Source organism: Rana temporaria, chromosome 8 (assembly GCF_905171775.1).
Source record: "Rana temporaria chromosome 8, aRanTem1.1, whole genome shotgun sequence".
Classification (NCBI taxonomy): Eukaryota; Metazoa; Chordata; class Amphibia; order Anura; family Ranidae; genus Rana; species Rana temporaria.
In genome coordinates this window covers 68730525-68757376 of record NC_053496.1, presented here as the reverse complement: position 1 = coordinate 68757376, position 26852 = coordinate 68730525, and the positions used below count along the sequence as shown (strand labels likewise).

General features: G+C 40.6%; 1 protein-coding gene across 3 annotated transcripts in view; it reads left to right on the top strand.

Moving 5' to 3' along the window:
• Positions 1-26143, top strand: part of YBX3 (Y-box binding protein 3) — a 28561-nt gene extending 2418 nt beyond the window's left edge. The window contains exons 2-9 of one of the 3 annotated variants that reach the window (XM_040361974.1): positions 1456-1519; positions 1994-2027; positions 10241-10330; positions 12053-12175; positions 14786-14880; positions 14976-15153; positions 20235-20319; positions 25571-26143. In XM_040361974.1, coding sequence (XP_040217908.1) covers positions 1456-1519; positions 1994-2027; positions 10241-10330; positions 12053-12175; positions 14786-14880; positions 14976-15153; positions 20235-20294 — 644 coding nt within the window. In that variant the 3' untranslated portion in view covers positions 20295-20319; positions 25571-26143. Of the gene's footprint in view, positions 1-1455; positions 1520-1993; positions 2028-10240; positions 10331-12052; positions 12176-14785; positions 14881-14975; positions 15154-20234; positions 20332-25551 lie in introns of all 3 variants that reach the window. The other 2 variants (XM_040361973.1, XM_040361975.1) reach the window with 2 other exon arrangements.
• The last annotated feature ends 709 nt before the right edge of the window (positions 26144-26852 follow it).

Below are 26852 nucleotides of genomic sequence, written 5' to 3'. Positions count from 1 at the left end.
TCAGCCCAGTATGATTAACTTATATTTTGGCCAGAATGAGTGTGTTAAAAAAAAGGCACACAACTAAGAACAGTAACTAGTGATGATATATAAAAATTGCAACTTTTTTACAATGTACAAAAAGAATGGACATACCTGGTTGAAGACTCAAAACTAATTTTAGGAAGGCTTGCTAAGTTTTAGTGAAGATACTTATGCCGAATACACACGATCGGAATTTACGATTGGAGTAAAATCTGATGGAATTTTCCGTCAGAAATACCGATGAAGCTGACTTCCATCAGTTTTGCATACACACTGTCAGACTAAATTCCGACCGTCCAAAACGCGGTGACGTAAAACACTACGATGAGCCGAGAAAAATGAAGTTCAATGCTTCCGAGCATGCATCGACTTGATTCCGTCGGAGTTGCACACAGACAATAGGAATTTCTTATAGTTTTTTTTCCCATCGGAAAAAAATAAAACATGTTCTATTTCTAAACAACAACGGAAAAAAAGTCAGATGGAGTCCACACACGATCGGAATTTCCGATGAAAAAACACCATCGGACTATATAGATATCATTTGATAGTCACTGGTGATTTATTCATGATTATGAGCCAATTGTAATGTCTTTGGGCACGTATAGACCACTGAAGAAATTGCTGTAAGATTAGTCTTGGGTGAATCTCATCATTTCCTAACTATTGATTCAGTGGATCAGTAATTGAAAGTATTTTTTAGCACTGACTACTGTCTAATGTAAATGGCTAGCTTAAAGGGCAACTTCACTTTTAGTGAAATTGATCTTTATGGAAATCCTTCTCACCCATAATGAATTCTTAGTGGGTAAAAACGTAACTGTAAACCTGATCATGAGATCTTTATTAAACAACCTTGCCTGTTGTTCCCTATTAATTTATATGGATGTGTCTGTATATGCACTACAGAGCCGGCCTGTTCTATAGAAAAGGCTGGGTGATGCCGTGCAGGGCTACACAGTGGGAAGAAGACTTCAATGAAGGAAACTGCTAAGAGTGAAGTTGTTCTTAAAGTTTCAGAATCCTGTAATGAAGATGATTTTTTTTCTGTATGCCAAGAGTAACCCAATTCTCTGTCTGGCCCAGGGAAGGTCATATAAATAGATGAACCTTTATTTTGTCACTCTGGCAGTTGTGACCTCTGGCAGCTTTTATAATTAAATAAGAAAAATATAACCAAATTAATAGAAAATAAAAACACTTTCCTAAATAGTTTGTCTGGCCTTAAACCTTAGGTAAAATATGATTCACAGCATTAATTAGCATTCCAAGACATGTTCCAAAAATACTGGATGATTTAGCTGTATTTATTGCTCAATCTTCTATTGTCCATAATTGGTTGCAGTAAACATTAAACAGACATGTTTATGATTTAAGTTTTTTAACTTTAATTTAATTATATTACCAACTCAAAAGTGTTTTTTTTTGTAGCAACTAAAGTACAGGGAACAGTGAAATGGTTCAACGTGAGAAACGGCTATGGATTCATAAACCGGTAAGTTTTGTAGTTAATATTGTACAATGCCATATTTGTAAAGAATCTGATAAATTGTCAGTCCATACGTACATTTACTGGTGCTTTAGTTAACATTGAATGCTGGCTGGTTGACAAATCCCCTCAGGGTGGGCCACATGTTCCTCTCCATTTCTGGGCCTTAAATACAAAGGTCTTATGGCCTCATATGAAACGGGAGGGCTACTCAACCATGTTTAAGGGTTCACCGGTGTAGTTCTATAGTACTAATATATTTTACATCAATATTATTAAATTCAATCTTTAAGGACCATCATCCTCCCATAGTTTTGAGTTCATTGCATTAGACAGTACTGGATTAATTTAAGTATAATTGAATTATAATGTTGTGAAGAATTTAAAATAGACATGTACTTGAAACCAGAATTGTTCAGAATGTACAGTATTTAGATTGATAACAGTTTTGACTAATAATATTCCCTATATTTTTTATAGGAATGACACTAAAGAAGATGTCTTTGTCCACCAGGTGAGAGAGTTTCTACTTGTGGTTGTTTAATTTTGGGTTCTTATTATTTATACCAGATCCCATGCTTAAGCCCGAAGATGCATGCCCATTTATAATTCTGTGTAGATGCACAAAAAATTTTTTTTGTATAACTGTGAAACAAGTTTATATTTAGTGGAAGATAAAAGTTTGTCTTTGATGCCCAAAGGACATGGTTAGTTTTCTGCACTTGTTTTTATAACATACAGTGGAGGAATGACACCTGGAATCTTGTTGGTTGACAAGAAATGTAGACACTTATTCCATTTCACTTTTATACAGTATATAAAACCTTTTATGCTTATATAACCATATTATTGTCTCATCTGTTGTTTTGTACAAAATACATACCTTCTGAGACCCGGTTTGTACAAGCAGTATGGCAACTTGCTTACTCAACAAGATCATCCAAATGCAGTGCCTGACTCAGCTAAAAGACTCCATTGTAGTTTTTAAGACTTGCAGATACAAAGGTTGTAATTTGTTGTCTTTCTCAGGCGTTTGATGATATTTTTTTTTTTGAAAGCCTTCTTTAATCCATAAAAGCACTCTTAACATAATGAGAGAGAAATTAAAACTAACATCCCACATGGTGAAGCAGGGACTAGCGATTAAAGGCTGGTTTAACTACTACATAATAATCAAATATAACAAAAAATCAACAACAATAAAGCAGGCTGTTTGTGGCAACACACACATACAGTATACACTATATTGTTAAAAGTATTGGAACACCTGCCTTTACGTCCACATGAACTTTAATGGCATCCCTGTCTTAGTCCGTAGGGCTCAATATTGAGTTGGCCTACCCTTGCAGTTATAACAGCTTCAACTCTTCTGGGAAGTCTGTTTACAAGGTTTAGGTGTGTGTCTATGAGAATGTTTGACCATTCTTCCAAAAGCATATTTGGGAGGTCAGGCACTGAGGCCTGGCTTGCAGTCTCTGCTCTAATTCATCCCAAAGGTGTACTATCAGGTTGAGGTCAGGATTCTGTGCAGGCCAGTCAAGTTCCTCCACCCCAGACTCACTCATCTATGTCTTATGGACCTTGGTTTGTGCACTTATGCACAGTCATGTTGAAAGGGTCCATCCCCAAACTGTTCCCACAAAGTTGGGAGCATGAAATTGTCCAAAATGTATTGGTATGCTGATGCCTTAAAAGTTCCCTTCACTGGAACTAAGGGGCCAAGCCCAACTCCTGAAAAACAACCCCACAACATAATTCCCCCTCCGCCAACATCAGTGCCTAATCTCACAAACAACTACTCTTCTGGAAGAATGGTCAAACATTCCCATAGACACACTCCTAAACCTTGTGGACAGCCTTTCCAGAAGAGTTGAAGCTGTTAAAGCTGTAAAGGGTGGGCCAACTCAATATTGAACCCTACGAACTAAGACTGGGCTGCCATTAAAGTTTACGCGTGTAAAGGCAAACGTCCCAATACTTTTACAAGGTACTATGGGCCAGATCCACGTACCTTGACGCATCTCTACGTCCGGCGTAGCGTATCTCAGATACACTACGCCGCCGTAACTTACAGCGTATTTTCCGTATCCTCAAAGAATTGGCGCCGTAAGTTACGGCGGCGTAGTGTAACTGTGTCGACGTAAGGGCGCGCAATTCAAATGGATGAAATGGCGGCGTGTTTTATGTTAATACGTCTTGACCCAACGTAAATGGCGTTTTTTCTGAGCGGCGCATGCGCCGTCTGTGGGAGTATCCCAGTGCGCATGCTCCAAATTAACCCGCAACAAGCCGATGCTTTCGACGTGAACGTCATTCTACGCAAAGCCCTATTCGCGAACGTTTTACGCAAACGACATACACAACGGAAAATTCTACGCTGGCCCGACGTCCATACTTAACATTGGCTACGCCTCATATAGCAGGGGTACCGTTACGCCGAAGAAAGCCTTACGGAAAAGACGTAAAAAAAATGCGCCGGCCGGACGTACGTTTGTGGATTGGCGTATCTAGCTAATTTGCATACTCAACGCATAAATCTACGGAAGCGCCACCTAGCGGCCAGCGTAAATATGCACCTTAGATCCGACGGCGTACTAAGACGTACGCCAGTTGGATCTAGCCCAGCTTCAGGCGTATCTTGTTTTGTGGATACAAAACAATGATACGCCGGAGCAACCTAGAAGTTACGTGGCGTATCAATAGATACGCCAGCGTAACTGCTTCGTGGATCTGGCCCTATATATATATATATATATATATATATATATACATATACACACAGTATACTATGTATGTGTGTATATATATATATATATACTGTATATATATATATATATATATATATATATATATATATATATATATATATATAAAATATATAATTACAGGAGACCATCATTTAACATATAGCATAGTAGCCTATAATTGCATATAACATAGCAGAACGTTTGGGCTACAACTTCATTATTTAGTAAAATAATACAGTAAAGTTCAAAGTGCAGTAAAACATAGCAACCAGTTAGAATTGAGATTATAGTAGGTTATCTAAAAGTGATTTCTGATTGATTATCATATTTTACTGCCCTTTTCACACTTTTTTCCTATTTGAATGAACTAGACACTCCGGGCCAGATTCAGGTACATCTGCGGCGGCGTAACGTATTACATTTAAGTAACACCGCCGCAAGTTTTCCGCGCAAGTGCTTGATTCACAAAGCACTTGCCTGTAAACTTGCGGCGGCGTAGCGTAAAGCCGTCCGGCGCAAGCCCGCTTAATTCAAATGGGGCGTGTATCATTTAAATTAGGCGCGTTCCCGCGCTGAACGTACTGCGCATGCTCTGTTTTGAAATTTCCAGCCGTGCTTTGCGCGAAATGACGTCGCACCGACGTAATTTTTTGAACGGCGACATGCGTTACGTCCTTTCCTATTCACGAAGGACTTACGCAAAAAAAAATCCAAATTCGACGCGGGAACGACGGCCATACTTTAACATGGCTAGTCTAAATATAAGCCATTGAAATAGCAGTCGCAACTTTACGACGGGAAAAGCCGACTAGCGACGACGTAAGAGAATGCGACGATCGCGCGTACCTTCGTGGATAGCCGTAAACAGCTAATAAGCATACCTGACGCGGAAAACGACGCAAATTCCACCCAGCGGGCGCCGAAGTATTGCATCCTAAGATCCGAAGGCGTACGAAGCCGTACGCCTGTCGGATCTTAGCCAAATGCCGTTGTATCTTTGTTTGAGAATTTAAAATAAAGATACGACGCGGCAAATTTGAAAGTACGCCGGCGTATCAGTAGATACGCCGGCGTACTCTCACTGTGAATCTGGCCCTTCATTTGTAGTGTGATCCACAAATCTTCATATTGTCTCATAATTCAAAGTATGATTGACTAGTCACTCCTGACTGCATCCTTTCTGGTCAGTCATCCAAAGGCTTTAGTAACGATCAGCTAAAATAGAACACAGGGCTTCTGCCAGATCTGCCAGGCTGTAATTTGAGAGAGGAAATAGGGTTGACCCAGTTGTCAAGGCCTCAGAGGGAGGTAGTTTGATGGGTCAATGAGAGCAGGCAGAGGATAATTTTGTATTCAAAGTAAATTTATGTTTCCTATAAAGAAAGTGTACAAACAGAGTTAGCCCCAAAACTGGAATCTCAAGTAATACATTACATTACAATATTTACCAGAAAAGCATAGTAGTCATGTATAGAAGGTTGATAAGAAATAAAGAGGCCCTGAGCTATAAAGTTGTGCCCAGAAAGAAAAAAAAGAAGAGAATGAAGATCAATATTCCTAGTATTGCCTGTAGGCTCCTTACAGCTAATCTGTTCTGTCATTACTGACCTACAATGCGTAGTTCCGCACTGTGTCCCTGTGAGATGATGGCTACCTTGGTAGAGGCTGAGCTTAGTATCCTCATGTCAGACCGGCCCTAATGATTGGAGATCTCATAACTGTTGAGGGAATATTTAACCACTTAAGCCCCGGGCCATTATGCAGGTTAAGGACCTTGCCCCTTTTTGCGATTCGGCACTGCATCGCTCCCAAACAAAATTGCCGTCCTTTTTTCCCCACAAATAGAGCTTTCTTTTGGTGGTATTTGATCACCTCTACGGTTTTTATTTTTTGCGCTATAAACAAAAATATAACGACAATTTTTAAAAAAATGCAATATGTTTGCTATAAAAAATATCCCCAAAAAACATATAACATTTTTTTCCCCTCAGTTTAGGCCGATACATATTCTTCTACATATTTTTTGGTAAAAAAAATCCCAATAAGCGTTTATTGATTGGTTTGTGCAAAAGTTATAGCGTTTACAAAATAGGGGATAGTTTTATGGCATTTTTATTAATATTTTTTTTTACTAGTAATGGCAGGGATCAGCGATTTTGTTTCGGGACTGCGACATTATGGCGGACACATCGGACACTTTTGACACATTTTTGGAACCATTGTCATTTTCACAGCGAAAAGTCCTATAAAAATGCACTGATTACTGTAAAAATGACAATGGCAGTGAAGGGGTTAACCACTAGGGGGCGCTAAGGGGTTAAGTGTGCCCTGAGGGAGTGATTCTTACTGTAGGGGGGCTTGGTTGGACGTGTGACGTCACTGATTGTCGTTCCCTATAACAGGGAACAGACAATCAGTGACAAGCCACAGAGAAGAACGGGGAAGGTGTGTTTACACTCACCTCTCCCCATTCTTCAGCTCCTGTGACCCGATCGCAGGACACCGGCGGCGATCGGGTCCACGGGTCCTGCAGGCGCAGTCACGGAGCTTCGGACCGGGTCACGCGTGCGACCCACGGCTGGGCACTTAAAGGGCAATGTACCTGTACATGCCTGTGCCCAGCCGTGCCATTCTGCCGACGTATATCGGCATTAGGCGGTCCTTAAGTGGTTAAAAAAAAGCAGCAGGAGAGGTGAGGGAAGCACAGATCTACAGAATGAATGCATAGGTACAGCTTCCTTTCCACCAAGGGCATTAGTGAGCAGCACAGTAGCAATACCACCAAATATCACCCCAAATCTCATTAAACTAGCAGTAAGGAGTAGCTATGCCAAAGTATAACTAAAGGCAAGCCTTTTTTAGTTTTGGATAGGGTGGAGAGGGATTAGAACACTGTCCAGTTTTTTTTTCTGTGTCCCTATTATGGAGATGCATCCTCTCTATTTGTCCTGTTTACCATTAGCACCAAGGGTGAAAGTGAAAGAAAATCCCAACTTTTGGTTTGTCCAGAATATTATAATTATTATTATACAAGATTTATATAGCGCCAGCAGTTTATGCAGCCCTTTACAATATAAAGGGAGACAATACAGCGACAATACAATTAATACAAGAGGGTTAAGAGGGCCCTGGTCCTGCAAGCTTACAATCTAATAGGGAGGGGCTGCTGGAAAAAAAACTTTGTGTGGGATGACCTGATGGGAGAAATAGAAGATTTAGTTATTAGTTTAAGGCAGGATAGGCTTCCCTGAAAAGATGAATATTCAGGGATTGCCTAAAAGTGGACAGAGTAGGACAGGGCTCAAAATTTCAAGTCCTGAGCTACTAGCCAGGCCTCAAGAGTTACTCGCCACCAGTTGCCCCACCAAATTTATACACTGCCCTGCACCTAATTGCACCCGTAAACACGCCCTCGTAGATTATCTCATGGAATGACAATGTTTTATGCAGAATAAAGTTACAAAATTCAATATTACCAACAACAACTTTAACAAAATGGGACAGGGCACTGGGGGCAGACCAGAGGGACAGGGCACTGGGGCAGACCAGAGGGACAGGGCACTGGGGGCAGACCAGAGGGACAGGGCACTAGAACTGGGTCTCTTCCCCCATTCTCTTGCTGTCTCCTCTGCAACTCCCATCCATCCTCTCTCTCCCTCTCCCATTCATCTCATCATCAGGAGCCTGTGTGTGCGGCTCCACGCTTGCATGTCCCCACTTCCCCCTTTTATTCAGGCTGGCAGAGAGGAGAGGAGCTGCAGCACAGCGGGAGGGAGTACAATCCAGCGCTGAGATCCACACAACTGCACAGCCATTGGCACCATAGCACAGCGCACATTGACAGCGCACAGCACACATTGAGACCAGTCTGTTCACAGTGCTCAGACTAAACTGTTGGACACTTACATGGAGCACAAGGAGAAGAAAACTGCACAAACTAGAAGGCTGCCGCTCTCATGTCAGGGCAACTTTCAGTGAGCGCTGCACCGGAGTGGTAATTTTTGCAATCCTCCACCTCACTCATTACTTTCTGCTCTCCAGCTACATTGGTCGGGGGGTCGGGGGGCAGGCTCAGAGAGGTCATACTGTTAGGTCCCATGGCTTAATGAGAATTGTAAGGAGAGCACCTGTGTACTGCTCTGCCTGTGCGCGGCTCAACAGACTACTTTTCCTGAGCATGCACCTTTCCTCTTTGGACGCCATTCTCATCGGGATTCTAAGTGTAGGCACAGATTGGAGGAAGATTGGTCATGCAGCCCTGTCATCACTCGCCCCCAGCTTAAATCCACTCACCAAATGCTAGTTGGCGAGTGGAAATTTTAAGGGCTGGAGTAGGAGATAGCTGGACCGATTGGGGTAGTCCCAAAGAATAGAAGAGGCTCTAGAGAAGTCCTGGAGATGAGCATGGGAGGAGGAGACAAGGGAGCTAGAGAGCAGGAGATTTTGGGAAGAGTGGAGAGGACGGTTTGGGTGATGTTTGGAGCTAAGTTTGGTGATGTAGTTCGGGCAGACTTGTAAATGGCTTTGTATTTTATTGTTAGTATTTTGCATTTTATGTGTTGCGCAATGGGAAGCCAGTGGAGGGATTGGCAGAGAGGGGTGGCAGACACTGAATGGTTGGTAAGGTGGATGAATCTGGCAGCAGCATTCATGATAGACTGAAGAGGAAATAGCCTGTAGAGAGGTAGGCAAGTGAGGAGGGAATTACAGTAGTTAAAGAGGAAGTAAACCCTGATGGTTTCAATGGTTAACATGGGGAGTATTTTGGAGATGTTATGGAGTTGAAGTCTGTAAGATTTGGACAGTGATTGGATTTGGGGCTGAAAGGACAGGTCAGAGTCCAGGATTACTAGAGCCCTGACATGAGGGGAGGGACTGATAGCTGTATTATTGATCTTGATGGAGAAATCAGGGGAGGGGGCATGGCAGAAGGATAGAAAAAGAGGGGAAATCCTTCAACCCTACACTAGTTCTGGTGACTCTGGTGACGGCCAGGTATTTACTCACTTTGAAGGTGTTTTCTCTCACTTTCTGTTTTGACTGTTGGACAGGAAGTGAAGCGAAATCTCGCCCAAGTGGGGCACAGATGATCTCATACTACAGATGTACAGCAAAAAAGCTCAGAGCACAGGCATCAGGAGAAATTCAAGACAAAGGGTAGACTTTTTAGGGTACTGTTTAGGCACAATGAAAATTTCTAAATGTTCCCTATAAAAAAACTTTTTAAGTTGATCTCAACTTTTAGTATTACAGTAGAATGTTATATTAGAAACTTGCTCTAAAATATATTGAGTAAGCCTATTGTTATTGCCTATATTTTTTACTTTTGTGAAAACATTTGTTGTAACAAAATTGTTTGCGATAGGGTATATTCTTGAAAAAGCTACAGAATTCAGTGAGTATTCATTTCCACTGCTGGCACAGAACCAATTGTCATTTGCCTATGTAGAAGACACCTGTTCCTTCTCATGCTGCCTGATTCAGCAAAGTGCTGACCAAGAGAATGTAGTGGTGTTAAGATCTGGGATGTAGGTAGAGATACTTAGCTTGTGCTGAGTTCACCATTAAACCCCTTAAGTTCACGTGATATATTTCCGTATCATGGTTTTTGTTTATTCTTTCACTATGTTTCCATATTTCTGAATATTCAGAGATCTTTATTATTTTGTGTAAAAACTGAAAACATTATGTTCTATTAGTATTACCAGTACAATTTTGATTCTAATCAACGACAATATTCTGTTTAAAAATGGAGTTACTGATAATAGTAATGATACTGTTTGGCTATGGATCTGACATACAGTATTAGGAATTATGCTAAACCTGTATCTCAGGTTTTGGGTCTGAATTGGGAATTAGGAGATTTTCAGCCATACATTTTGCCTGCCTCATCTGCAAACCTGCAAGTTTAGACAGTTTTATTTAAATTGTGGCTATGTATGGATAATTCATGACATTTAGGTTATATTTTTTTTGACAGACAGCAATCAAGAAAAATAATCCTCGCAAATACCTGCGGAGCGTAGGGGATGGAGAGGTGGTGGAGTTTGATGTTGTTGCTGGGGAAAAGGTAAGAATTTCTGCAATTCCACCATCAAATTCACAACCCCTAAATTTTTCTTTTTGTAAAGACTAAACTCGGTTTATATACTATAAGGAACATTCTATGATTCACAGTAGATGTGCTACAAACACACAAAAGGGAAAAGTGTGCATACATGTTGGACCATCATCCAATTCAAAAATCCCGAATAAATGTGTATAAAAATGTCTGGTCATTTGAAAATTCTCTGAGCTGTATATTATAGGTGTGAACTAGCAATACATTTTATTTTTTCTTATTTATTTATACAGCGACAACAATTTATGCAGCGCTTTACATACACATTGCACATTTACATAAGTCCTATGTAACTAAGGTAGATTTTATCAATTTTAACAAGGCATTTCAGAACATGGCCAATGTAATTATGAGGCTTATTTTTTAAATGATCAAAACTTGATTCATACAATATTTGCTGCTCAGAAGTAGAACTGCCCCAAAACATGCTTTAGGTCACTTCTCCAGTACTTTGTTTAAACATGAAAGACACAAAGCAGACGTTATAATGCACTACCAAGTGTTTGATCACCTACCAAGTAACAGACCCTAACAATACAAATATATACACACATAACAAACACTACCATTAAATAAGACAGATGTTTGATCAAACTATCATGGATCAGGGCACCCCCTACATTCAGACCATGCATACTGCCAAATTTGAAATAATTTATTTTGAGATTCAAATAAAGGTCCACATTTTATCCATATGTAGACCTTTGATTCAAGTCCCCAATAAAAAGTGTAAGTTTAATAGGCAGATCTGTCTTTTTTTAATGGCGGTGGGTTGTTATGTGTGTAAATTTTCAGATTATATGAATCTGGTTTTTGTATTTTGACATAAAGTCAAAATCATAAAATCATAAACGCTCCATAGTGCAAAAAAACTTCTATTGAATGTCTTTCATGTTTGAGCTATAAATGTATTGAAGTTTGTCCCAATTAGGTATTAAGTTATTTAAGAAGTGGTGGTTTATGTTTATATTTTGGTCAAACCTGTACGTTGCTTTCACTGGGAATTACCAGTGTCTTAGGCAGTCAACTCTTACCTTTCTTGTGCCACCCTGCAGCTCTTATCTGCTGCTAGAGTTCTTTAAAGTTCTGAATAAGTGTAAAGTTTAGTTAAGTTGAATATTCCACTGCTCCCGCCTGCTGCTAGAGTTCTTTAAAGTTCTGAATAAGTGTAAAGTTTAGTTAAGTTGAATATTCCACTGCTCCCGCCTGCCCTTGACTGGTGATAGTCAACTTGCATTTTGGGAGGCAGAAAGAATATCACATGTTCCTTCACACAAAGAAGTATGTGGTATATTTCCAGGGTCCAGAGGCAGAACAGGGAAGTAAAAATAAACTGCTTCCAGTAACGCCATCAAAGCAAACATGCTATTTTGCCTAAAATTATCAACGTGTAGATTTTCTTTAATTTTGGATGCTTTTTTTAATTACAATTTCTTACAATATCTCACAACTTTGCATAACTGTCTTGATTAATCAGGATTCTTATAGACAATCCTGACAAAAGTAAGCTTCATTGATCAGGTAAGGCCAATCCAACAACTGCAGTTACATTACAAATATAGTAATATACCGTACTTTCTTGAAACAAAACATAGCATTTTAAAATGTATACACTAGATGACACTTGACTTATTCTTTTACTTCTAAGTCTAAGCCTTATAATATTTTTAGGGTGCCGAGGCAGCTAATGTAACAGGCCCGAAAGGAGCTCCCGTCCAAGGAAGTCGATATGCTGCCGACAGGCGCAGATACCGCCGTGGGTACTATGGACGCAGAAGGGGACCTCCAAGAGAGGTATGTAATAAATGGCGCATGTCATTTGTACTATATACAAAGCACAAAAAACAGGCTTTGACAAGTTCTTTTTCCAAAATGTAATGAATCTCAGCATTTTTTTGCTTTTGGCTTTAAATGAATATGTAAGTTCGGTACAGTTCCAGGATTGTCAGGTTTTTACTGCTTTTCGGGGCTCTGTTAGAGAGCGTTTACCTCACTTCCTGTCCTGTTGGCAGAATTTTACTAGATAGGAAATAAGATGGTTATTCTTTTTGTGCCCCTGTTGCAGATTTACCCTTATTTTCTGTCTTGGTAAACCCTTCTCAGCAGAACAGTAAGTCAGACAAGATCACTTTATCAGAGTCCCATAAAGCAGTAAAGACCAAAAATGAGTTCTATTTCTTCCCCATTCTATTGAAATCTAGAAATAAAGGTTTCGGCTTGACATACAGTCAGTTCTATATAAATCATATGACATGGTTTGCAAAATGATGGTAAAAATAATGGGAATGAAAAACAGAGACTTATGGTACTTCTATTTATGGTTATATCTTCTTATAATAAAATCTGTCAGTTAGATATATAAATTAGTAGCCAGTAACACATACATTATTTCTGTAAATAATTCTGCTGACTAGCACACTGTTATGTCTAGCAAAAGTTAAGTGAGCGTCAGAGCTTCTTGGAAATGAACGGGTAGATGAAGAATAGAGTGGAGCAGCTGCTGTTGTTGAAAGTCTAAATTTGTCTCTTGAGCTTCATACTGTGTGAAGGAGAGAAACAGATGCTTAGGATTATAAGAGAAAAAGGAGTATGAGAGCCCAGTCAAGTGAATCACTCAGATTACAAGCACATGTGTCTGTAAGTGTCATGCCCACAATGACTTGTCATATTCTAAAGGCTGCTGATGAGGCCATTAAATATAATATCCATATTAAGCAATAGGTGTCCATAAAATGGCTAGCTGTGTGTAGCCAAATCTAAAATGGGATTTCTCAGTAAGGCAAAGAGGAATGTGCAAACAACAGTGTAACAAACTTTGGGGATGCCTAAAACCTGCACGCACAGTGACTCATCTGTAGGATACAGCAAAAGTGACATTCATAATAAAAAGAAATCCATTTGCTGGACGAAAAATAAAATTTCCCTGCCAGTTTGATTAATGGCCACCCTTGTTCTAAAGGGGCTTCCAGATTCGGATAAGCCCCACCTAAAGACCCCTACAATACTTTTGGGAGTGAGGATGTGCGGATGTTGTCCTCTCAATATGGGGACATGAAGCCTTGCAAGGGGGGCGGGTTTGGCACTCCCAAATTTTGAAGACATTTGGCCTTGTATGGGGGTCTTTTATGAATATTTAAGGGGAACCCAGGCCATTTTTTTTTAAATGGTGTGAAAGCCCTTTAACGGAAAACAAATTACCCTTCCCTTGCAAAGTGCCTTGTCTTCATATAGAGAGGACAAGAACCTCATCCCCACATCCTGTCCTCCAAAATGGATATGGGGATCTGTGAGAAGGGAATTGTAATCTAAAAGCCCCCTTTAGAACAAGGGGGCTACTCATATATCTGCTACCTCACATAAAACAATTATGGGATACATACTGTATTACTCCATGTTAATAAGTGAAAGAAAAAAGAAATCAATGAATAATGTCCTATGATATGAATCACCTTGTCCAGTAATACAGATCCACGTCAATCATAATGAGCCATGTTTGACTTTTTTGACCCACTACCATGCCAACCTACTGACTAACAATGCTCCAATCACAAATGACAGATCATATTTGGTCATTGACATCACCCAAGATTCCTACAGGGTGATTTACAAACAGAATATGGTGGGAAAAATGTCATGTCATTTAGCCGTGGTAGTACTGCCACAGCTAAATGGCAGACATTAATATACAAGATGTATACAGGACGTTTGTTTATAAACATCACCAGGAAGTTTAGGCAGGTGAACTGGCAAAATACGGCCAGTTTGTTCTCCCATTCCCCGAACTACAAACAGGTTGGGTTTGTTGGCTCATCCATATCTACAATAGATACACTAAAAAAATATTTGCTGGGAACAACATTTTTAAATTTTGTGGTTGTGTGGCAATTCTTTCTAAAAGAGAAACTGTAACAACTGAGCTTACAAAATAATATTTTATCTAAATGTATTATTTGCCTATGACATATTTATATCTATCCTGTTAATGGCCTTCATTCACAGAAAGCCAGAACCTTGGCTTTGAGAGCCATAGGTACGAGGTTACATGAGGTCTAACTATTGATGCCCAGTCAGCTGCCTGACCTCATGTTAATAACTGTTACCAACATATTAGGCAGCTGAAAGTGTAGAAATTGTTAGACCTCAGATGACCTTTCACCTCTTATTCTTCAAAGCAGGTGTCAGGCTTTAACAGATTATATTAAGCAAAATATGGCGGGGGTGAGCATAAAATTCATGCACAATTCTAATAACTTTAGTTTGAATATTAGGATTCTTGCTATGATTTTCTTTAACACAAATAATGAATAAAGGGGATTATTGCTGACCAATATATTACAGCTTGAACTAGACTTAATGTATACCATACTCCACAATTGCTCACTAGGATATCTCTACTTAATTCAGGGAGGAGATGAAGAAATAAAAGATGATGCTCCTGAAGCAGCTCAGCCCCAGCAACCAATTCGCCAACCTACCAACTACCGAGGAAGGTATCGCCGGTAAGTCTGTCCCATATGAAATAATGTTCTGAGTCTTCTGATTAAGACCTTATTGACATCTATAATACACCAACATTATTGTATATTTGCCACAGACCTGTGTCTCAACCCAGATCTTCTCTACCTACTGGAGAAAATGAAAATAAAGAAAACCAACTTGAGACAGGGGCTCTAGAACAACAGAACCGTCGTGGTTTCAGAAGACCATACAATTATCGTCGTCGCCCTAATCAGGCAAATGCTCCAACACCGGGGGGCAAGGAAACAACAAAGGTCTGTAAAGAACTCTAAATTTTCATCCAGTTATCCTTTGATAAAGTTAACCCTGTGAACAACCTTCAGTTATTTTTTTAGTTTAGTATATAGTAGACCAGTGGTACCCATAGAAAGAAAACAACAACCATTCAGTGAAACTAAAAACTCCAAACTAGGTTACTGCCGATTTATACCTACAGGTAGATTTAGTTTACTGGATGACAATGTACCAATTTATTGAAAGTTTTACAGTCTCGTGTCAATGGGAAACTCTCTGAGGTAATGTGATATGTCTGAGGGCGGCAAGATGGTACTACCACCAAAAGGAAAAACATGATATAATAAAATATTATTAAAATATTATTAAAAATGTTTAATATCTACATACATTTTTAGAATAAACTACTACCTCCATGTGCATGTGGTGCTATGATGCACCTAACTTTATACCACCATTTCGGGGTGACATGCTGTAAACAATGAGCAGCTTTGCTTATGTCAGCAACAAATGTACCTTGCAAAAGCCATGAAAACAAAACTCTGGGCAAAGGAAACTAAATTTAAATAATTTCCACAAAAACCCTGATTTTGGAAACGTCACTCAACTTATGGTAGTAGGATTGTATGCTTAACCACTTAAGGACCGAGCCTGTTTTTCAGACTTGGTGTTTACAAGTTAAAAACTATTTTTTTTTGCTAGAAAATTACTTAGAACCCCCAAACATTATACATTTTTTTCTAACACCCTAGAGAACAAAATGGCTGTCATTGCAATACTTTTTGTCACACCGTATTCACGCAGCAGTCTTACAAGCGCACTTCTTTGGAAAAAATACACTTTTTTGAATAAAAAGATAAGACAACAGTAAAGTTAGCCCATTTGTTTTTATACTGTGAAAGATTAGGTTATGCTGAGTAAATTGATACCCAACATGTCACGCTTCAAAATTGTGCCAGCTCATGGAATGACGTCAAACTTTTACCCTTAAAAATCTCCATAGGCGACGTTTTAAAAATTCTACAGGTTGCATGTTTTGAGTTACAGAGAAGGTGTAGGGCTAGAATTATTTCTCTTGCTCTAACTATTGCGAAGATACCTCACTTGTGTGGTTTGAACACCATTTTCATATGCGGCGCTGCTCATGTATGCGTTTGCTTCTGCGCGTGAGCTCGTCGGGACGGGGCCCTTTAAAACATTTTTTTTCTTATTTATTTTACTTTATTTTAATGATTTTAAAACAGTTTTTTTTTTTATTGGGTCACTTTTATTCCTATTACAAGAAATGTAAACATCCCTTGTAATAGAAAAAAGCATGACAGGCCGTCTTAAATATGAGATCTGGGGTCAAAAAGACCTCAGATCTCATGTTTGGACTTAAATGCAATAAAAAAAACGTCCCTTTAAGGCGTATGGGCAGAAGTGAGGTTTTGAGGTAGCTTCCGCCCTGCTATGGTATGGAGACGGGTGGGGGCCATCTTGCCCTCACTCGTATCCATACCCAGCCACTGACAGGTCCTGATCGCCTCCACCGCTACCGACGGCTCCGGTAAGCGGTAAGCGTCGGAGAGCAGTGGGGGGCCCTCTCCCCCGATAACGGTCATCTTGCGTCGAATCCGCTGCAGAGACCACATTATCGTTTACAGGACCGGCTGCTGAAAAGATGGATATCTCAGTTGTGGCAGCAGCTGCTGCCGTTACCGAGATATCCATCTTTAAAGTGCAGACGTATATGTACATGAGCCAGTCCTTAAGTGGTTAATTTTTGCTGCTACCTGTTCTCCAAGAATATATTAGCAACACTGTAAGATAAATTGGTTGCTATGTGCTCTTGAGTAGGAGCAGGAAGAAAAGAGTTAGGAACTTTCTACTAAATTATATTGAAGGATTTGAAGTGCACAAAACTTGGTCAAATAATAAAGAAAAAAGGCATATATAAAACAAAACAAAAATTAAAATAGTGGCTCAAATCTCCCACTCTGAGGTCACCCCAGCCAGGAAATGTCTATTACATTTTATCGGATGGGTTGCAGTGCAAAGAGGAAAAGTGGGGCTCAGAATGGCAGACTTCTGGGTGGTTATAGTGTAGCTTTTGTCTCAAGAAGGCAACTAATGCCTGCTGCCATTTAGAGTGGCACTGTCCAGGCACTGTACATTTGTTGTTAATATTTTCTCTTAAAAATACACTATAATGTTAATGTATAATGTCTACCTGTTTCATTGCTCCCCAACCAAGCTGCTTACATACCATCCAGCCACTGTACAATATCTGTGGCTATTGTCTATAAAAATATATATACCGTACTCTAGTGTTTGTTTCAATTCTGTATACAAAAAAGGATGTGTGCTGCAGCTCTGAAAACTTAAATACGAAAGTTCAAGATAAATGTAAAAGGGGAGAAGAGTGCACATACATTAAATTAAACTACACACAAAAATGCCAATGAATCAATATGTGCAATAATGGTGCATTCAATAAAGATATATTCTAAAATAATTTCAGTGAAAAAATCTTCTGCCTCATCTTCTCCCTCTAATGCCTGCTAAAATATATTTTTCCTTTTACATAGGTATATGTTTTCCACACGCCCAGCTCCACCAATGCCCGTTTCAGACGGTCTCTTACATATTACATAGCCTTGAAAATGGGCAGAATTCATTATCATGATTTGCCACCCACAAACTTCACGGGGTTCAAAATACGATAAGAATTTTCGCACTTCAGTCTGAGTTTGTTAAATTCCCTGCATACTTAACCCAGTCACATTCGCTCTTCCCCATTAGTTAGTAATGCAGCCCTTCAGTGTGACAGACAAATACAAATGTAAAGGTGCTGAAGAAAATTGGAAAGCTCCCACACTACCAAAAAGCGTTACAGTTTTCCCTGGTCAAAACAGCCTAACAAATAGGTATGCTAGAAGCAATTCCATTCAAGCTTACAAATGGGGCCATATGCAATCAAATGCGGACAACCCCGCAGTAAGCTGCAGGCAGAAGCCCCACTGAAAGCAATGGGAGGCTGATAGCTCATCAAATCCTAAACTGCCCGATTCACAAGTGGGATTGGAGACTTATACTCAGTGGCGTTGCTAGGAGGGTGCAGGGGGTGCGGGCCGCACCGGGTGACACCCACTAGAGGGGTGACACCATCCCGATTTAAAAAAAAAAAATTTTTTTTTTTTTTTTTTTTTTAGCTGACATGACCAGAGGTGCAGGTGGCTGTGTAATGTAAAAGGGGTGCAGTGATGCAGGGTGTTGTGTAATGTAAAAGGGTCCAGAGGTGCAGGGGGCTATGAGATGTAAAGGGGGCCAGTGATGCAGGTGGCTTTGTAATGTAAAAGGGTCCAGAGGTGCAGGGTGCTGTGTAATGTAAAGGGGTGCAGAGGGCTGTGTAGTGTAAAAGGGTCCAGAGGTGCAGGGGGCTATGTGATGTAAAGGGGTGCAGAGGTGCAGGCGGCTGTGTAATGTAAAGGGGTCCAGTGGTGCAGGGGGCTGTGAGATGTAAAGGGGTCCAGTGATACAGGGTGCTGTGTAATTTTAAAGGGGTCCAGTGATGCAGGGTACTGTGTAATTTTAAAGGGATCCAGTGATGCAGGGTGCTGTGTAATGTAAAGGGGTCCAGTGATGCAGGGGGCTGTGTAATGTAAAGGGGTCCAGTGATGCAGTGTGCTGTGTAATGTAAAGGGGTCCAGTGATGCAGGGGGCTGTGTAATGTAAAGGGATCCAGTGATGCAGGGGGCTGTGTAATGTAAAGGGGTCCAGTGATGCAGGGGGCTGTGCAATGTAAAGTGGTCCAGAGGTGCAGTTGTGGAGAGGGGTACACAGTAGTAACAAAAAGATATTGAAGGATGCAGAGGTATGCAGGGGGCACAGTGGGGTGTTTTTACATTTTAACGTGGGGGGGGGGGGGGTGCCAGATATTGGATCCGCCCCAGGTGCCAAATGCTCTAGGTACGCCCCTGCTTATACTGCATGTACACGTAAAAAACACTAGCAGTGACAGATTTAGGTTCTCCTGAGGCAACAATCTTACCTTATGCTAAATGCCAAATCTGAATATATGATGCATAATGTGATACTTAAAAGAATGCCTATTTAATCATGATGAAAAGTGTATTTTTACCATGGAGTAACCCATTGCTGACTACTCTAAAAGTTAAATGGGATTATTTACTATCAATTACTATGTAGTGTGTATTATCCTTGCCCTTAAAACATTATATAAACCTGTAGATGCAAATATTTTATAAAACAGAATCCTGATTACCGTATATACTCGAGTATAAGCCGAGTTTTTCAGCACATTTTTTTGTGCTGAAAATGCCCCCATCGGCTTATACTCGAGTCACCTTTTTGCGCCTCATCTCCCGGACTTTGGGGACTTGATACCGGCCCCACTCTTCCTCTACAAGTGTGCAAAGTTTGTTGGCCGGGGAGCACCGATTTTTCAAAGCCGGGCCCCCCTTCCATAGACTCCCATGTTAAACGGTCATTTCTATGGTGATTTTGGGGACCCGGTACTGGCCGGTCGTAGGTCCCCTGGACCCGGAATTTGGACACGTGTAGCCCCATTTTTCCTCTACAAGTGTGCAAAGTTTGTTGTTTGGGGGACCTACGGCTGGGGAGCACCGATTTTTCAAAGCTGGGCACCCCTTCCATAGACTCCCATGTTAAACATCAGTCTAGTCATGGACACAGTGAGGCATGGGCACAGTGAGGCATGGACACAGTGAGGCATGGACACAGTGAGGCATGGGCACAGTGAGGCATGGGCACAGTGAGGCATGCACATGGACACAGTGAGGCACAGTGGGGCATGCAGATGGACACCCTAGGCTTATACTCGAGTCAATACGTTTTTTGTGGTAAAATTAGGTGCCTCGGCTTATATTCGAGTATATACAGTACTTTAGAAATTGATGATGACAGGATAGGAGGTTGTTATAATTATAATATTGCCATATAGAGTGAGTCATTTCTGCATTAAAGCTTCAATATGTGCACCTGTTATCTTGTGAATGTTGTTACTTTATTGCCAGAGACATTATTGAGCTGTTCATTTAGGACGTTACTATAACACTGTTTTCTGTTTGCTGTGTAGCCGGCTGAAAGCACAGCTGAGAAACCTGTGCCAGTGGTTGAGAAAAGCAATGCTGTGTAACCCGAGTGACTCCATCGACCATCATGTAAGTGAGAAGGTCAGTTACAGTTACAATATGTGCAGTTGCTTCTGTACCTCCAGCCAATTCATGCCAGGGATTAGGAAATATATCAGATTTCATTAAACATGAAGACCAGACTGTCATTTTACTGTTAATCACCTGCACTCAGTACAAGCTAAAACTTATACCAGGGTTATAGAGGTAAAGTAAAGAAAAACTGATAAGTCAGCTGCTAGAACATGTTAGTGGGCTTAGTTGGCCCACTGGATTTCTTTTACTTTTCTTTCCTGACACAAATTTTAACTGCTCCTTCTGCAGTTTCTGAAGTGACACCAAAATCCAACAAAAGTATGTCTGTCATAATTTTGTGCATCAAATAGGTCGTTTTTTAAACTCAAATTTATTAAATAGGTGTTTGTTTTTCAAGAACCGTAAACAACCGCTGCCGAGTTCTCCGCCATTCTCAGAGGAGATCGCTCTCCTCTGAGTGCCTGTTTATGAATTGGTGTAGATCGCTTCTCCTTTTGAGGAGTGAAGCGATCTACAAACACTTCGAACTATGGAGAGCGCCTCATGGTTCTGTAATCTCACAAGACATAGCGAGATTGCATTACCAGAAAATCAGTGAAACACTCTGGTGTCCGTTTATTAACCAGTTTATTAACCAGTTGCCAACCGGGCCATAGCCGAATGACGGCTACACCGCAGTCGGATAACTCTGGGAGTCCATCATATAACTAAGGCAAAAAAGCTGTCCAAACCTGCCTGGCTTTATGTGAAAAGGTAATTGCCCCCTAAACCTAATGACTGGTTGTGGCAACAACTGCAATCAAGCGTTTGTGATAACTGGCAATGAGTCTTTCACATTGCTGTAGAGCAATTTTGGCCCACTCTTCTTTACAGAATTGTTTTAATTCAGCCACATTGGAGGGTTTTCCAGCATGAACAGCCTGTGTAAGCTCATGATACAGCATCTCAATTGGATTTAAGTTCCGGGCTTAAACTAGGCCACTCCAAAACCTACATTTTATTTTTATTAACCATTTGGAGGTGGACTTGCTATTGTGAATCGGATCATTGTCCTGCTGTATAACCCAAGTGCACTTGAGCTTGAGGTCATGAACTGATGGCCGGACATTCTCCTTTAGGATTTTCAAGTAGAGCTGAGAATTCATGGTTCCATCAATTATGGTAAGTGTGAGATGATACATTGTGTTCTTTTTGGTCAGCAGTGGCTTTGGCCTTGGAACTCTCCCATGGAATCCATTTTTGCCCAGTCTCTTTCTTATTGTTGAATCATGAACACCGATCTCACCTGAGGCAAATGAAGCCTGCAATTCTTTAGATGTTCTGGGTTCTTTTTATGACCTCCTGGATGAGTCGTCCTCATGCTCTTGGAGGAATTTTTGTAGGCCGACCACTCCTGGCAATGTTCACCACTGTTCCAAGTTATCTCCATTTGTGGATAATGGCTGTCTCCGTGGTTCACTGGAGTTCCAAAGCCTTGGAAATGGCTTTAAACCCCTACCTAGACCAATATATGTTTGTTTCTAATCTATTCTTGATTTTTTTTTTTAGATTGTAGCATGATGTGCGGCTTTTTGTGATCTGTTAGCATGCTTCACTTTGTTAGACAGCCTCTATATATGTTATTTCTTGATTAAACAGGTCTGTCAGTAATCTGGCCTGGGCGTGGCAGGTAAAATTTAACTCAGCTTTCCAAAAAAAAATATATATAGCCCTCAAATTTTCCACTCGCCTACTCGCATTTTGTGAGTGGAAAATGGTTTCTGGCAAGCATGGGCTGCCTCTGAGTGGGGGGGGGATGCAGCAGCTTGGCAAGCAGGGTTGAATGGGAGCTGTTCTCCCAGCGATCACCTCTGGGGGAAGAGAGAGGGGAGGAAGAGGTAAGTTGGCCGGATCACAGAGGGTGGATTTGAATTGCCGTCCACTCGCAGTCACACCCAGCCCCACCTACAGACCTGGCACCTGTGACAGACAGAACACATTGGACCAGTGTTCTGTCTGTCAGGGTTAGGTGTATGAGTCCTCAGGGATGAAATACAAGGATACTATTTAGCCAACAAAAATGTAAAAGTGCACAGGGACAATAAGGACCCAGTATGATAGCACTGACAGGCAGGGCGGCAGTCTGGATTTTTTTAATTATACACAGAAATGTAACTGACAATTTGCAACATGACACTTTGAGTACTTCTGTTCCACATCTGAAAGTCCTCTCATCTTGAGTCACATCCCATAACTACACAGAAATGTGACCTTGCTGATAAGTAATGTGCTGCTTATGGCTAGCTTGCGGCCCAGTAATTGAGCGTGATGCGTTTAGTTCTTCCTAATGAGTAGGGGGATGAAAGGGGATTATGGTGTATGCCTTGCTTCTGTGCACTGGGAAAGGGATACAAGAGTCATCACTGGGTATCAGCCCAGAATAAAAGCAGGATAGACTAGCATTCATCTCCCCACCTGTTATTTCCAGGGATCTGCTAGAAAAAAGAGAGCCTAATATATTAACCACTTGACCACTGGGCACTTAAACCCCCTTAATAACAGACCAATTTTCAGCTTTCGGTGCTCTCACATTTTGAATGACAATTACTCAGTCATACAACACTGTACCCAAATGAAATTTTCGTCCTTTTTTTCACACAAATAGAGCTTTATTTTGGTGGTATTTAATCACCGTTGGGTTTTTTATTTTTTGCGCTATAAGAGAAAAAAACTGAAAATTCTGTAAAAAAATGAATTTTTCTTCGTTTCTGTTAAAAAAATTTAGCAAATTAGTATTTTTTCTTTATAAATTTTGGACAAAATTTATACTGCTACATATCTTTGGTAAAAATAAGTACAAATTTGTGTATATTATTTGGTCTTTGTGAACGTTATAGAGTCCACAAGCTATGGTGTCAATATCTGAAAATTGATCACACCTGAAGTACTGACGGCCTATCTCATTTCTTGAGACCCTAACATGCCAGAAAAGTACAAATACCCCCCAAATGACACCTTTTTGGAAAGAAGACATTCCAAGGTATTTAGAAAGAGGCATGGTGAGTTTTTTTAAGTTGTAATTTTTTCCCACAATTCTTTGCAAAATCAAGATTTTTTTTTTCACAAAATTTTCATATTAGCGTTATTTCTCACACACAGCATATGCATAGCACACATTATACCCCAAAACACATTCTGCTATTCCTCCCGAGTATGGCGATACCACATGTGTGAGACTTTTACACAGCGTGGCCACATAGAGAGTCCCAACATGCAGGGAGCACCATCAGGCGTTCTGGAGCACCCAGGCCAATTATGACGTTTCTCTCCTACATGTAAAAATCATCATTTATTTGCTAGAAAATTACATGGAACCCCAAAACATTATATATGTTTTTTTTTGCAAAGACCTTAGAGAATACAATGGTGGTCGTTGCAACTTATCTTGCATTGTATTTGCGCAGCAATTTTTCTAACGTATTTTTTACAAAACAAAAACAGATTTGTGCTTAAAAAAAAGAAAATCAGTAAAGTTAGCCCAATGTTTTTGCATAGTGTGAAAGATGAAGTTATGCCGAGTAAATAGATACCTAACATGTCACCCTTCAAAATTGCACACGCTCGTGGAATGGCGCCAAACTTCGCTACTTAAAAATCCCCTTTGGCGACGCTTTAAATATTTTTACTGGTTATATGTTTTTAGTAACAGAGAAGGTCTAGGGGCAAAATTATTGCTCTCGCTCTAACGTTCGCAGAGATACCTCACATGTGTGGTTTGAACACCGTTTTCACATGTGGGCGGGACTTGCGTATGCGTTCGCTTCTGCGTGTGAGCTACCGGGGGCAGGGGCGCTTTAAAATATATATATATTTTATTGTTCATTTTACTTTTATTTATTTTAGTTTGACACGTTTTCCTGCAAAAAAAAAAAAATTGATCACTTTTATTCCAATTATGAGGAATGTAAACATCCCTTGTAGTAGGAATATAGCATGACAGGTCCTCTTTACAGTGAGATGTGGGGTCAATAAGCCCCACATCTCACCTCTAGGCTGGGAAGCCTGAAATAAGAAAAAAATAAAAAAAAAACAATTCTGGCTTCGATCGTAGTGTTGAGTCAGTAGAAGCAGGGGGGGGGGGGCATATTGAAGAGTATTCCGTGGTATTGTGTAGTATTGCAGAGTATTGCAGGGTATTGCAGAGTATTGCGGGGTATTGCAGAGTATTGCAGGATATTGCAGAGTATTGAAGAGTATTGCGAAGTATTGCAGAGTATTGGCATGGTATTTCAGAGTATTGCACAGGGGTATTGCACAGGGGTATTGCACAGGAGTATTGCACAGGGGTATTGCACAGGGGTATTGCACAGGGGTATTGCACAGGGGTATTACACAGGGGTATTGCAGAGTATTGCACAGGGGGTATTGCAGAGTACTGCACAGGGATGGATGGCTGGATCTGTGACTGCAATTGTCACAGATCCAGCCCACAGCACTGCTGCTGCCTCCGCTCTCTCGCCTCTCCTCTCACACTGTATCGATCAGTACAGAGAGGGGAGGCAGGAACCGGCATCATCACATGACGCCGGTTTGTTTACAAGTAATCGCTCCGTCATTGGACGGAGCGATCACTTGGTAAACTGCCGATATCAGCGGCGATTTACCATGATCCGTGATGCGCCGGGTCCAGGTCACGGACACTCCCGTGTGCACGCCCCCAGGGGGCGCACGGGAGCATGATTCTGGAAGGCTGTTAATTAACGTCAAGTGGTTAAATGCTTATGTACTGGGTTATATTTAAAAACAAATTTGAAAAGCGACAAATGTTTTTTATGACATTTTATTATCTGAGATAGTGCTTAGGCCAGTGATGGCGAACCTTGGCACCCCAGATGTTTTGGAACTGCATTTCCCATGATGCTCAACTACACTGCAGAGTGCATGAGCATCATGGGAAATGTAGTTCCAAAACATCTGGGGTGACAAGGTTCAGGCTGTATCTGCAACATGCCTGCATGCAAACCATTTAGTTGTATTCCACTTGTTCTGTGTTTGTGCTGAAATTGATTACCTCCTGGATGGGATGAAACGCCATGGGTACAATGACTACCTTTACTAGTGCATGTGTTCATTTTATGATGAGTAATCTTAGCCACTAGCATGGAAATGTTAGGTCTGGTAGATTTGCCTATTCATACAAGAAAAATATAGAGTTGTCAATGATGTGTTCTTTTTTTAACTCATTAGGTGTGTTCCTCTTTGGCAGGTTGTGAGCAGAGGGAATGTGAATATTCAAAGTGGCCACTTACCAGAACTAATTCAGAAAATTCTGCAATTGCCTAATACCTAGGAGGGAGATGGACTACAACTTTACTGCTCAGCTTGCCTGCTCCTGATTTCTACACTGTAAACTTTGTACCCAGTGGTACTACCAGTGGAATCCTTAACTTGTTATTACAGCCAGAAAACAACTGCATTTATGTGGACTATAAGCAGACAGGAAGACAGTCTGTTATTACACATTTACTACTAAGCAAATCTTAATACAGACATCTTCTGCTCGGAAATTATATACAAGACATACAAATTATTTTTATTGATGAATATAGTACAGTTGCTGCAGCAAATTTAAATCTTGCTTAAAGGAAAGAATGGTTAAATGTAACACAAAAAACACAAAAACCTCCTCTCCTAGCCATTGCACGTCTGATGACATCATAGGCCATACACTGACCTTGGTTCACAGATACATTACTGGCATGTTTGTTTAATGCACAAGTCAAACACAACCCCTCGATGCCTTTGCAATAAAATCAATAGATGTGGAACAACAAAAAAATGGGCTCCTGTTTTTTTTCCTAATGATTATGTACAGCCTTTTTCAACCAGGTGTCTTCAGGGGTGTCTTGGCAAATTGCCTAGAAACCACCCAAAAATTGTATACAGGCCAGCAATGTGTTTCAAGCCTGCCTAAGGCCTCGTACACACGATAGGTTAAACAGAGGACAACGGTCTGATGGACCGTTTTCATCGGTCAAAACCGATCGTGTGTGGGCCCCATAGGTTATTTAACCATCAGTTTAAAAAAAAGCCAACTTGCTTTAAATTTAACCGATGGATTCCTAATCGATAGGACAAAACCTATCGTTAGTTTGCACGACCATCGGTTAGAAATCCACGCATGCTCAGAATCAAGTCGACGCATGCTTGGAAGCATTGAACTTATTTTTTTTCAGCACGTCGTTGTGTTTTACGTCATCGCGTTCTGACACGATTTTTTAACCGATGGTGTGCAGGTCATCAGTCTGCTTCATCGGTTAACCGATGAAAACGGTCCTTAGGACCGCTCTCATCGGATGAACCGACCGTGTGTACGCGGCCTAACAGATAGCCAATGTAATGTTTACCTTTAAGAAATAACAATACTGGGTTATTTGAGGTCTGTAGTCTAGCAACATATCTCCTTTGTGACTAAGGATTATGATATTTTCAGCACATGCAAAACAACTACAGATATCATGTCACACAATGTTTCTAGGTAATATAAA